General features: G+C 42.5%; 1 protein-coding gene across 2 annotated transcripts in view; it reads left to right on the forward strand.

Annotated features, from left to right (window-relative positions):
- The first annotated feature begins 2702 nt into the window (after window positions 1-2702).
- Window positions 2703-12589, forward strand: part of LOC143815530 (amine oxidase [flavin-containing] A-like) — a 167247-nt gene continuing 157360 nt past the window's right edge. Inside the window, exon 1 of one of the 2 annotated variants that reach the window (XM_077294819.1) lies at window positions 2703-2858. In XM_077294819.1, the coding sequence (XP_077150934.1) occupies window positions 2813-2858 (46 nt within the window). In that variant the 5' untranslated portion in view covers window positions 2703-2812. The remainder of the gene's footprint in view (window positions 2859-12589) is intronic. The other variant, XM_077294820.1, reaches the window with a different exon arrangement.

Raw genomic sequence — 12589 nt, forward strand, 5'->3', positions numbered from 1 at the left:
GCAGAATGACACAAAGAGCCACCAGAGGGAGCCCAAAGACAGCACTCACACAGTAACATGTCATGGTTCTCAACACACAGAGAACATAGTTGAGCATACAAAAAGGACTAGCTCTTGGAAGATGGGAACTCGAGCTGACCGTGAGCTAAACCTATCACAACAACTGAAAGTGGCCGGGTAGCGTGCCTACGTTTTATCCCTAGACGCCCAGCGCCAGCCGGAGAACTGACTGACCCTAGCAGAGGAAAATACAGACCTGGCTCACCTCTAGAGAAATTTTCCCCAAAAGGCGGACAGTAGCCCCCACAAATATTGTCGGTGATATTAGAGGAAATTGACATACGAAGTATGAAAATAGGTTTAGCAAAATTGAGGTCCGCTTACTAGATAGAAGGAAGACAGAAAAGGGGACTTCACGGCCAGCTGAAAACCCTATTCAAAATTCCATCCTGAAATTACTTTAGAACTCTAATATCAACTCATGACACCAGAGTGGCAATTTCAGTTCACAAGAGCTTCCAGTCTCAGAAATATTCAAACACAGAGAACTGGAACAAAAATGCAAACAAACTTAGGACAAAAATCCAACTTAGCTGAAAGTAGTCTAGGAGCAGGAACATGCAACAGAAATGCTTCTGGTAACATTGTTGGCCGGCATAGAAATGACTGAGGAGCAAGGCTAAATAGAAACTCCCACATCCTGATGGAAACAGGTGAACAGAGGAGATGACAAACCCACGTTCAGTACCACCAGTGACCACCGGGGGAGCCCAGAAACCAAATTCACAACAGTAACAGTTGTGACCACAAGAGGGAGCCCAAAAACAGAGTTCACAACAGTCTCCATCCTGCCCCTATTTCTCTATCCTGCCCCTGAGTTTCCATCCTGCCCCATGTCCGCATCCTGCCCCATGTCTCCATCCTGCCCCTGTGTCTCGATCCAGCCCCTTTGTCTCCATCCTGCTCCCTGTCTCCATTCCTGCCCCCAGTGTTTCCATTCCTGTCCCCTGTGTTTCCAGTCCTGCCCCCTGTTTCCATTCCTGCCCCCTGTGTTTCCATTCCTGCCATTTGTGTCTCCATTCCTGCCACCTGTGTTTCCATTCCTGCCCCATGTTTTAATTCCTGCCTCCTGTGTTACCATTTCTGCCCCTGTGTCTCCCATCCTGTCCCCTGTGTCTCCATCAAGCCCCCTGTGCCTCCATTCTGCCCTGGGCCACTTTCAATAAAAAAAAAAACGTTCTCTTTACCTGGCCGTGCTCCAGCACCGACTTCCACCCCAGGCATTTCAAGAGCATACTCATCGGCAAATGACAATGACATCATACGCCGGCGATGTGCGTTCTGACATCAGCTGCCAGCCTCTGATTGGCTGGCAGCTTTTAACTATTGCCGTGCGGACACCGGTTCAGTTACTGCACCAGCAGAAGCCTGCCACTGGGGCCCGATTAGTGGAAGAGAGGGAGCCCGATGCAGGTCCCCTCTGTTTATCAGACCCCATACAGCAGTCAGGGCAGTAATGCCCTGATGGTGGCCCTGAGTCTATGGAACTTCGTTCTGAAGCTCCATAGACTTACATTGTAGTTGTCTGACCTAGGTATAGGGGCGAAAGACTAATCAAACCATCTAGTAGCTGGTTCCCTCTGAAGTTTCTCTCAGGATAGCTGTCACGCTCCAGAGAGCCAGTTTTATCCGGTAAAGCAAATGATTAGAGGTTTTGGGACCTAAACAATCTCAACCTGTTCTCAAACTTTAAATGGGCAAGAAGCCCGGCTCACTGGCCTGGAGTCAGGCGTGGAATGCGGGTGCCCAGTGGGCCATTTTTGGTAAGCATTGAACCGGCCATTCTGCAGAGCGGTGACATCACTGAGAAGAGGAGAAAAACGGTGCTGGACACTGGAGAAAGCAGTGGTAGGAGAGTATATTAATAAGCTAAATTACATGCATATATACACACATTTAATGAATAAAAAAAGTATTATGGAAGTGCTTTATTAAATCGACACTAAGGAATTATTTTTTTTTTAGGCAGAAGGGTCTTGCATTCTGGTTGTATATACACCCCTTCCCTTTATCCTCTTTCATCCTTCCGTCGATCTTAATAGATGTGTTTCTTTTTTCAATCATACTGACTATTTAACTGTGTCATATTTTAATGTGTATATTTCAAAAAACAAAATTTGTCTTTGCAAATGGCAATTTCATCCAAACGAGCCACCGAGTGGCATGTGATAGTCAATACATACTAATTTGCTTCTAAAGGTACATAGATTTTTTAACAAAGCAGTTTAATCCTAAGCTAAATTCTACGTATACATTACATCCACTTCTATGTCTAGTTTAAGAATTTGCTGTCATTGATAAATGTCTAATAGGATTTCTTAAATCCTATTTCATATATAACTTTTGGTCTACAGTGTCTTTAATTGCATGATCATTTCAAGAGAAACATAATCAATGTGGGGAAGCTGTGAATGTTAATCATTAACCACGGATTCACAATAGGGTTCACTGAATAAAATCTCACATAACCTGATGATTTTAAGCAAACTAAGCATTTACATGGGATTTCAAATGTTGCACCAGAGCAGTTAACATACTCTATAAATTGCTTATATGGGCAAGCTTCCAGATCCACGCTTCCTTCTTACGCCCACTTCTTTAGCAACCAATCCCAAATCTCTGTGCTCCTAAGCTGTAAGGAACTGGCTGTAAAAGAGCAATAACAGGGACTCCACTCCCTTCTGAGAGCCTCAGCCTGGAGAAGACACCCGTGCATTCTAACCAAGGCTCCTGGGGAGAGAAGAGCAGGGACATGAAGGACACGTACGATGTGATTGTCATTGGAGGAGGCATTTCAGGTCTGTTGCATTGCAATTTTAATGAATTAATACTTGTGGCTTCTAATGATTTTATAATGAATATATATACATAACCCTCCACTATAAAAAAAACTTAAGTCCTCAAATCCCGTGTCACAGACTTTTCACTCAAATTGTCCTCCGAATTTGCACTGATGGGTGGCAAAACCCCCACACAGCTGTAGGCAGATGGGGGATTCTAGTTTGGTTTTGTATCCTAAGTGTTGTGGCAAGGCTGTTTAACCCATTAACGACCAGAGGTATTTTTGTTTTTGTGGTTTCATTTTTTACTCCCCTTCTTCCCAGAGCCAGAACTTTTTTTATTTTTTTGTCCAAATGGCCATGTGGGGGCTTGTTTTTTGCAGGATATGTTATACTTTTGAATGATACCATTGGTTTGACATATTGTGTACTGGAAAAATGGGAAAAAATTCCAAGTGCGGTGACATTGCAAAAAAAAAAGTGCAATCCCACAGTTGTTTTTTGCTTTTTTTTTTACGATGTTCACTAAATGCTAAATCTCACCTGTCATTATGATTCTCCAGGTCATTATGAGTTCACAGATACCAAACATGTATAGGTTCTTTTCTCTTTAAGTGGTAAAATAAAATTGCGTAATTTTACAATACCCATAGCGTGTCCATTTTTCATGATCTGGGGTTGAGTGAGAGCTTATTTTTCGCGTGCTGAGCTGACGTATTTATTGGTGCCATTTTGGTGCAGACACAATCTTTTGATCGCCTATTATTGCATTTTAATGCAATGTTGCGGCTATCAAAAAAACATAATCCTGGCGTTTTGACTTTTTTTCTCATTATGCTGTTTAGCTATCAGGTAATTTTTTTTTATATTAATAGATCAGACGATTCTGAATGTGGTGATACCAAATATGTGTATATTTGATTTTATTTATTATTTTGAATTTTTTTACAATATTTTTGAAAACTTTTTTTTGACTTTTTGCATGCTTCAATAGTCTCCAAGGGGACACTAGAAGCTGCAGTACTTTGATCTGCTCTGCTACACACAGGCAATGATCAGATTTGCTGTGTGTAGCAGAAAAGCTCACTTGCTATGAGCGCTGACCACCAATTGGTGCTCATAGCAATCCGTCAATGACAACTATAGAGGTCTGCAGGAGATATCTTGTTGTCTTGTTGTCATGCCAACCCATCAGTGACCCGGGATCATGGGATTGGGTCATCGATGGGCAGGATTTGTTGCGTTTCCATGTGGTCGGCTGGCGCGTCAAGACGACGTATCGGCATACATCTGCATGTCCTGCTTATCTAATGTTAAAGGTAGGTAGGAGGCATGCAGAAGTAGGCAGACCTAAACGGAAGAAGTGCGGAAGTGGGTGGAGCTTCACGGAGGAAGTACGCAGCCATCCGCAAAGCCCCGGTAGGCAAGTGTGAACTTAGCCTCAGATACCTAAGTTTGCCAATGGTAAAGATTTATCTTTTGTCTATATCACAGCCCAGGGGCAGATAAAGACAGAAGAGGGCACTTGTGCAACAAAATATGGCTCATTTACAGACCAATAATGTGTCTGTGACAGAATCTGCTTGCTTCTTTGGAGGCAGAAGTGGGCCCCCTTACACCTTGGGCTCCTGTGCAGCTGCACAAGTTGCACCAATGGTATGTCATAGCCGAAGAGTTCGGTGAAAGCAGCATTGGTGTGTACAGAAGGACATTCCCAGGGACAGTTCTCATGCAAGAAACGTTCTGGTCACTGAGGCTGGTGCTGCTGACTTCATCCTGGAGTCAGCGCAATACAGTATCTGGCTCTGTCTTAATTATTTCATTAATCATTTTTTATTTTTTTATTTTTGTTTTTTCCTCCACTTTTAGAAGAGCTATAACATATAAATTCTTCTATGGATACAACCATGTGAATCAACAGCTGTTTTGTTGGGGATGAGATGTAGTAAATGACACCGTTCATTTTACCATATATTCTACTGAAAAATAGTAACAATTTTCCAGTAAGGATGAAATGGAGAAACAAATATAATTCTTCCATCAAACCTGTATAGTTTTGTACTTTTATTTTGCTGGGTTTAAGTACATTTAGATCTTTATAAAAAAAATGCCTATATTGTTTATTTTCCATTGATGGGTTGTGTGTAATGCCTTTCTCTTTCCATGGTTGGTCATACTTTTAGTTGGTGCCATTTTTGAGTATATTCATTTGGAATGATTTTATTGCATTGTAATTAAAAAAAAATGCTTTTACCATATGGATTAAATAATTTTACATAGTTACATAGGTTGAAAAAAGACATACAGTACCAGAGCAGCAGCGATGTGAGCAGTCAGCGGTGCGGCGCGGCTGGATGACATCATTCAGCGCCATGGGAGTGGAAGGTGCTGGCTGCTATGAGGGAGTGCATTGAAAGATGTTTGTGTGTGTAGTGATGGAGAAGGCAATGATGGGGGTGGGGTAACCATGTGTGGCCATTATACTGTATCCAGCATCATGTGGAGCCATTATACTGTACTCAGAATCATGTGGGGCCATTATACTGTACGCAGCATCATTTGGGGCCATTATACTGTACCCAGCATTGTGTGGGGCCATTATACTGTATGGAGCATCATGTGAGGCCATTATACTGTATGCAGCATCAGGTGGGGCCATTATACAGTATGCTGCATCATGTGGGGCAATTATACTGTACAGAGAATCTTGTGAGGCCATTATACCATATGCAGCATCATGTGGGCCCATTATGCTGTATGGAGCATCACGTGGGGCCAGTATACTGTACGCTGCATCACATGGGCCAGTATATTGTATGCAGCATCATGTGGGGCCATTATACTGTATGCAGCATCATGTGTGGCCATTATACAGTATGGAGCACTATGTGTGGCCATTATACTGTATGCAGCATCAGGTGGGGCCATTATACAGTATGCTGCATCATGTGGGGCAATTATACTGTACAAAGAATCTTGTGAGGCCATTATACCATATGCAGCATCATGTGGGCCCATTATGCTGTATGGAGCATCACGTGGGGCCAGTATACTGTACGCTGCATCACATGGGCCAGTATATTGTATGCAGCATCATGTGGGGCCATTATACTGTATGCAGCATCATGTGTGGCTATTATGCAGTATGGAGCTTCATGTGTGGCCATTATACTGTATGGAGCACTATGTGTGGCCATTATACAGTATGGAGCATCATGTGTTGCTATTACACAGTATGGAGCGCTATGTGTGGCCATTATACAGTATGGAGTATCATGTGTGGCCATTATACAGTATGGAGCATCATGTGTGGCCATTATACACTATGGAGCACTATGTGTGGTCATTCTACAGTATGGAGCATCATGTAGGGCCATTATACAGTATTGAGCATCATGTGTGGCCATTATATAGTGTGGAGCACTATGTGTGGCCATTATACAGTATTGAGCATCATGTGTGGCCATTATATAGTGTGGAGCACTATGTGTGGCCATTATACAGTATGGCATATCATGTGTGGCCATTATACAGTATGGAGCATCATGTGTGGCCATTATACAGTATGGAGCATTTTGTGTAGCATTATACAGTATGGAGCACTGTGTAGCCATTATACAGTATGGAGCACTGTGCGGCCATTATACAGAATGGAGCACTGTGTGGCCATTAAACAGTATGTAGCACTGTATGGCAATAATTTTTTTTGCTTAGAATTATTGTTTATGAAGCAGTGTGATCAGCAGTGCTAAAGGGGTGTGGTTGTGGCGGGATATGGGTGTGACTAGTTGTGAAGTGGGTGTGATAAGAGGCGAGGCCTAACATTTGCTGCAAACTTTGCCCCTCTTTCACTTCTTCAAAAGTTGGGAGGTATGCAAACATGACACAGGTTCTTTGTGCTGCAAATCTGGAGTTAAATGTTTACCTGGGTTTTGTATGCTGCTGGTAAATAAAGTGAACGTGTGCAAAGTGCAATGAGTACAAGTTAGCAGAAAGATTTCATGCAGCATTATCTTATCTGTTTTGCATTTATGTATCGGCCCTAAGCAGAAGTTCATATGTGCAGAGTGCAATGAGTGCTGGTTTACTGTACATGGAGATTTCATGCAAGTTTATCTTCTTTGCTTTGCATATGTGTACTGCCTCTGAGCATAGTTGTCTGATGAAGAGTGTATTGTATAAAGGAGTGAAAAAAAGGTGATATACCTGATACAGTACTTGTCCCGATTATGAATACAGTAGAATAGGAGTTGCGTCCCTCAGCTTTTGGGACATACATACTGTATGTATATAGCATTGTAAAGATGATATAACAACAAAAAGATAGATTTTTATGTGGGAATTGCAACTGCAATGGGATATTTCATCTCGGTGCTAGATAAATTATTTTTTAATGGATAAATTACTGTTATATATATATATATATATATATATATATATATATATATATATATATATATATGAACCAAGTCTAAAGTGGAAAACTGTACAAGATCTGAAAAAAACACTGTTTTTGAATGTTAGACTAGAGCGGCAATAAAACCATTATGTCCTAAGCTACATATAAAAAAAACAACCAACAATAAGCAACCTCGTATCCAACCATACAGGCGCCTATCCACCAATCAAACTTGAAAAACGAGAAACAAGCCGTAGCCATCCCAAACATCTAAACGCAACAGCAACCCGGTAATGTGTATATTCAGAAACTGATGATGGAATATTGTGTGCTACAGCATAAGGGGACAGAAAACAGAACAACACATAGGGAGGACACGGTAACAGTGAAAAATGTAACACGACGTGCTTTCTTAAATTAAGCCCAGATGGTAAGGAAAGAAGGTGCCATAAATTTACTTATTTATTTACATTTTCAACAATTGAAAAAATGTAAAGTATTAATGTTTTAATTTTTCAAAAATATTATCATTTGTTTTTATATAGGTAAAATATGAAAGATAATGTAAAAAAAGTTTAATATTTTCCACTTTTAAACACTAGGAGAGCACATGCTGAAATTTGTCATGAAAGCCTGGTGTAGTGTTAGCTCACAGTATGACTGCAGCAAATTGGGAGAGGGTGTGTGTGTGTGTGTGTGTGTGGGGGGGGGTGGTCTGCACCCATGTGTGTGTGACCTTAAGGTACCTTCACACTGAACAACTTAACAACGATATCGCTAGCGATCCGTGACGTTGCAGCGTCCTGGATAGCGATATCATTGTGTTTGACACGCAGCAGCGATCAGGATCCTGCTGTGACATCATTGGTCGGAGCTAGAAGGCCAGCACCTTATTTCGTCGCTGGATCTCCCGCAGACATCGCTGAGTCGGCGTGTGTGACGCCGATTCAGCAATGTCTTCACTGGTAACCAGGTTAAACATCGGGTTACTAAGCACAGGGCCGCGCTTAGTAACCCGATATTTACCCTGGTTACCAGTGTAAATGTAAAAAAAACCAAACACTACATACTTACATTCTGGCGCTTACAGTGCAGGGAAGCAGAACGCCGGGGGACCCGACAGACACCGGAATGTAAGTATGTAGTGTTTTTTTTTTTTTACATTTAAACTGGTAACCAGGGTAAACATCGGGTTACTAAGCGCGGCCCTGCGCTTAGTAACCCAATGTTTACCCTGGTTACCCGGGGACTTCGGCATCATTGGTCGCTGGAGAGCTGTCTGTGTGACAGCTCTCCAGCGACCACACAGCGACGCTGCAGCGATCGGCATCGTTGTCTAGATCGCTGCAGTGTCGCTAAATGTGACGGTACCTTAACTCCTCTCACTTTGGTGTTTGCAAAAGGATAAGGATAAATGAAGTTTAGGACAGTGAGGGTGGTTTCACACTTGCGTTTTTGTCTGCAGCGTTTTTTGAACAAAAAACGCATGCGTTTTTTCCCTATATTTAACATTGAAAACGCATGCGTTTTTTTGTACGCGTTTGGTCGCGTTTTCAATCGCATGCGTTTTTTTACTGCATGCGTTCATTTTCAGAAATGCTACTTGTAGTATTTTTGAGAGGCGTTTTTTTGCCGCAAAAAAAGCATGCGTTTTTTTACGGCAAAAAAATGCATTGCTGTCTATGTAAACGCATGCGTTTTTAAGCACATGCGTTTGTTTGCGTTAAAAACGCATGCGTTTTTATAGAAAAAACCCAGAAAACACACTGAAAAGTCACCCACCACCAAGGTGATAAAGGGATCCAAACCCTAACCCTAACCCTACCCCTAACCTCACCCCTAACCGTTTAATGAACATTTTCTGACAGTCATAGCCCACGTATTTCAGTGCCACGTATTTCAGTGCCACGTATTTAAGTTCCACGTCTTTCAGTGCCACGTCTTTCAGTGCCACGTATTTCAGTGCCACGATATTTCAGTGCCACAATATTTCAGTGCCACGATATTTCAGTGCCACGTATTTAAGTGCCACGTCTTTCAGTGCCACGTATTTAAGTGCCACGTACTATAAATACTATAACTACGTGGTTATACGTGGCACTGAAATATCGTGGCACGTAAATGCGTGGCACTGAAATACATGGCACTGAAATATCGTGGCATTTACGTGAAATGCCACGTATTTCAGTGCCACGTATTTCAGGTTAGGGTTAGGGTTAGGGGTAGGGGTAGGGTTAGGGTTAGGGGTAGGGTTAGGGTTAGGGGTAGGGGTAGGGTTAGGGGTAGGGTTAGGGTTAGGGGTAGGGTTAGGGTTTTTTGTTTTTTTCTTGTTTTCTTGTGTTTTTCTATAAAAACGCATGTGTCTAAAAAACACATGCGTTTTACCGCGTTTACATGCGTTTTTTCACACATGCGGTTTTTTTAAAAATGCATGCAGATAAAAACGCAAGTGTGAAACCAGCCTGAGTGTTGTGGTGTTGGTGAGTGCAAAGTGATACTGACAAGTAGACAGTATCACCAAGGAGGGCTTGCAGCATAAATTCTGTTAGTTGGTGTTGCTGTTGTATCATAACATGGGGTTAGATACTTGAAATAAGTACGTGAACACTAAGGGTACGTTCACACAGGACTTTTTTGCTGCGTATTTTTGCTGCGTTTTTTTATGCTAATTTTCAGCTGCTTTTTACAGTACCAGCAAAGCCTATGAGATTTCAGAAATCTCATGCACACACATTGGGTTTTTGTTTGATCAGTATTTTCTGCTTTGCTGCGTTTTTTGGACATAGGGCATGTCACTTCTTTCAGCGTTTTTGCTGCGTTTTTGCAGCGTTTTTTCACCCATTGACTTGAATGGGTGATGGAAAAAACGCTGCAAAAACGCATGTAGCATTATTTGCTGCGTTTTTTGTGCAGAAAAATCATGGCCAGCAGGAAGTGATTTCACAGCCAAGAGCTTAGGGGTGTGGTTAGTGAGGTGTGAAGAGCCATTGTGAGCCATTGTGAGGTGTGAAGAGCCATTGTGAGGTGTGTAGAGCCATTGTGAGGTGTCCTGATTGTGATCTATTGGGAGGGAGTTCCTGGTAGTGAGGTGTGAAGAGCCATTGTGAGCCATTGTGAGGTGTGAAGAGCCATTGTGAGGTGTCCTGAATGTGATCTATTGTGAGGGAGTTTCTGGTAGTGAGGTGTTAGCCATTGTCTTGGTATAGGAGGATGAGCATTAATGTTTCCCAACTAATCATGGAGGTAATATTTTTTTTAATTTGTGATATGTCTATTAGGGTTGAGCGAAACGGATCGTTCATTTTCATAAGTCGCCGACTTTTGGCAAAGTCGGCGTCTCATGAAACCAAGCCGATCCCTGTGTGGGGTCTGCCATGCGGTACGCGACTTTCACGCCAAAGTCGCGTTTCAATTACGCTAAAAGCGCCATTTCTCAGCCAATGAAGGTGGACGCAGAGTGTGGGCAGCGTGATGACATAGATCTCAGTCCCCACCATCTTAGAGAAGGGCATTGCAGTGATTGGCTTGCTTTCTGCGGCGTCACAGGGGCTATAAAGGGACGTTCCTGCCGACCGCCATCTTACTGCTGCTGATCTGAGCGTAGGGAGAGGTTGCTGCCGCTTCTTCAGAAGCAGGGATAGTGATAGGCAGGGTACATAAAGCTACAAACCGCTTGTGCTGTAGCGATTTCCACTGTCCAACACCACCTTTTGTTTGCAGGGACAGTGGAAGCTACATTTTTTTTTCCTCAGCGCTGTAGCTCATTGGGCTGCACTAGAAGGCTCCCTGACCCTGATGTTGCTGTGCCTGTGTGTACGCCGCTGTGTAAACCAACTGCTTTTTTCAAAGCACAAATCCTGTTTTTCCTTCCTTTCTGCACAGCTACCTTGTGTGTTTGTCCATACTTTTGTGTGCAGCAGTCCTTTTTATAGCTGCCTGCCATACTTTTCTGAGATAACTGCAGGGAGATAAATATTGGCAAGTCTGCCTCCGTGCCATTGCTGTGGGTGGCATCTGTCTCTCATTGTGTGGCACCGAAAACCACTGTGTAATACTTGGCCATTTTTTTTTTTGTGGGTACATTCTCCCTTTTCAAAAAAAATAATTAGTGGGAGATAAATATTGGCAACTCTGCCTCTGTGCCAGTCCTGTGTGTGGCATCTGTCTCTCATTGTGTGCCACGAAAACCACTGTGTAATACTTGGCCATTTTTTTTCTTTTTGTGGGTACATTCTCCCTTTTCAAAAAAAAATAATTAGTGGGAGATAAATATTGGCAACTCTGCCTCTGTGCCAGTCCTGTGTGTGGCATCTGTCTCTCATTGTGTGCCACCGAAAACCACAATGTAATACTTGGCCATTTTTTTTTTTTGTGGGTACATTCTCCCTTTTCAAAAAAAAATAATTAGTGGGAGATAAATATTGGCAACTCTGCCTCTGTGCCAGTCCTGTGTGTGGCATCTGTCTCTCATTGTGTGCCACCGAAAACCACAGTGTAATACTTGGCCATTTTTTTTTTTTTGTGGGTACATTCTCCCTTTTCAAAAAAAATAATTAGTGGGAGATAAATATTGGCAACTCTGCCTCTGTGCCAGTCCTGTGTGTGGCATCTGTCTCTCATTGTGTGCCACCGAAAACCACTGTGTAATACTTGGCCATTTTTTTTTTTTGTGGGTACATTCTCCCTTTTAAAAAAAAAATAATTAGTGGGAGATAAATATTGGCAACTCTGCCTCTGTGCCAGTCCTGTGTTTGGCATCTGTCTCTCATTGTGTGCCACCGAAAACCACTGTGTAATACTTGGCCATTTTTTTTTTGTGTGGGTACATTCTCCCTTTTAAAAAAAAAAAAATAGTGGGAGATAAATATTGGCAACTCTGCCTCCGTGCCATTGCTGTGGGTGGCATCTGTCTCTCATTGTGTGGCACCGAAAACCACTGTGTAATACTTGGCCATTTTTTTTGGGGGGGGGTAAATTCTCCCTTTTAAAAAAAAAATAATAGTGGGAGATTAAGATTGGCATTTCTGCTTGAGTGCTGGTCCTGTGTGTGCCATCTGTCTCAAATTATTGGGGCACAGAAAACCTAGTGTGTAACATTGGGCCTGATTTTCCTTTCAGTGTCAGGCACCTATAAAGGTATATATAAATCCTACAGAAGTTTGAGTTCACCTTTTAAGTTGTTTTACAGTAACAAATAGCGTTACTTTGGTTACGTTTTGCAAACAATGAGGAAGTCTAGTGGAAGAAGTCGTGGCCGTGGGCGGTCATTGTCAGCTGGTAATGATGGTAGTGGTGGTGGAGCATCAGGTGGTCGTGGTAAAAGCAGTACAGCACCTAAGTCTCGAGTTGT

This window comes from Ranitomeya variabilis, chromosome 3 (assembly GCF_051348905.1).
Source record: "Ranitomeya variabilis isolate aRanVar5 chromosome 3, aRanVar5.hap1, whole genome shotgun sequence".
NCBI lineage: Eukaryota > Metazoa > Chordata > Amphibia > Anura > Dendrobatidae > Ranitomeya > Ranitomeya variabilis.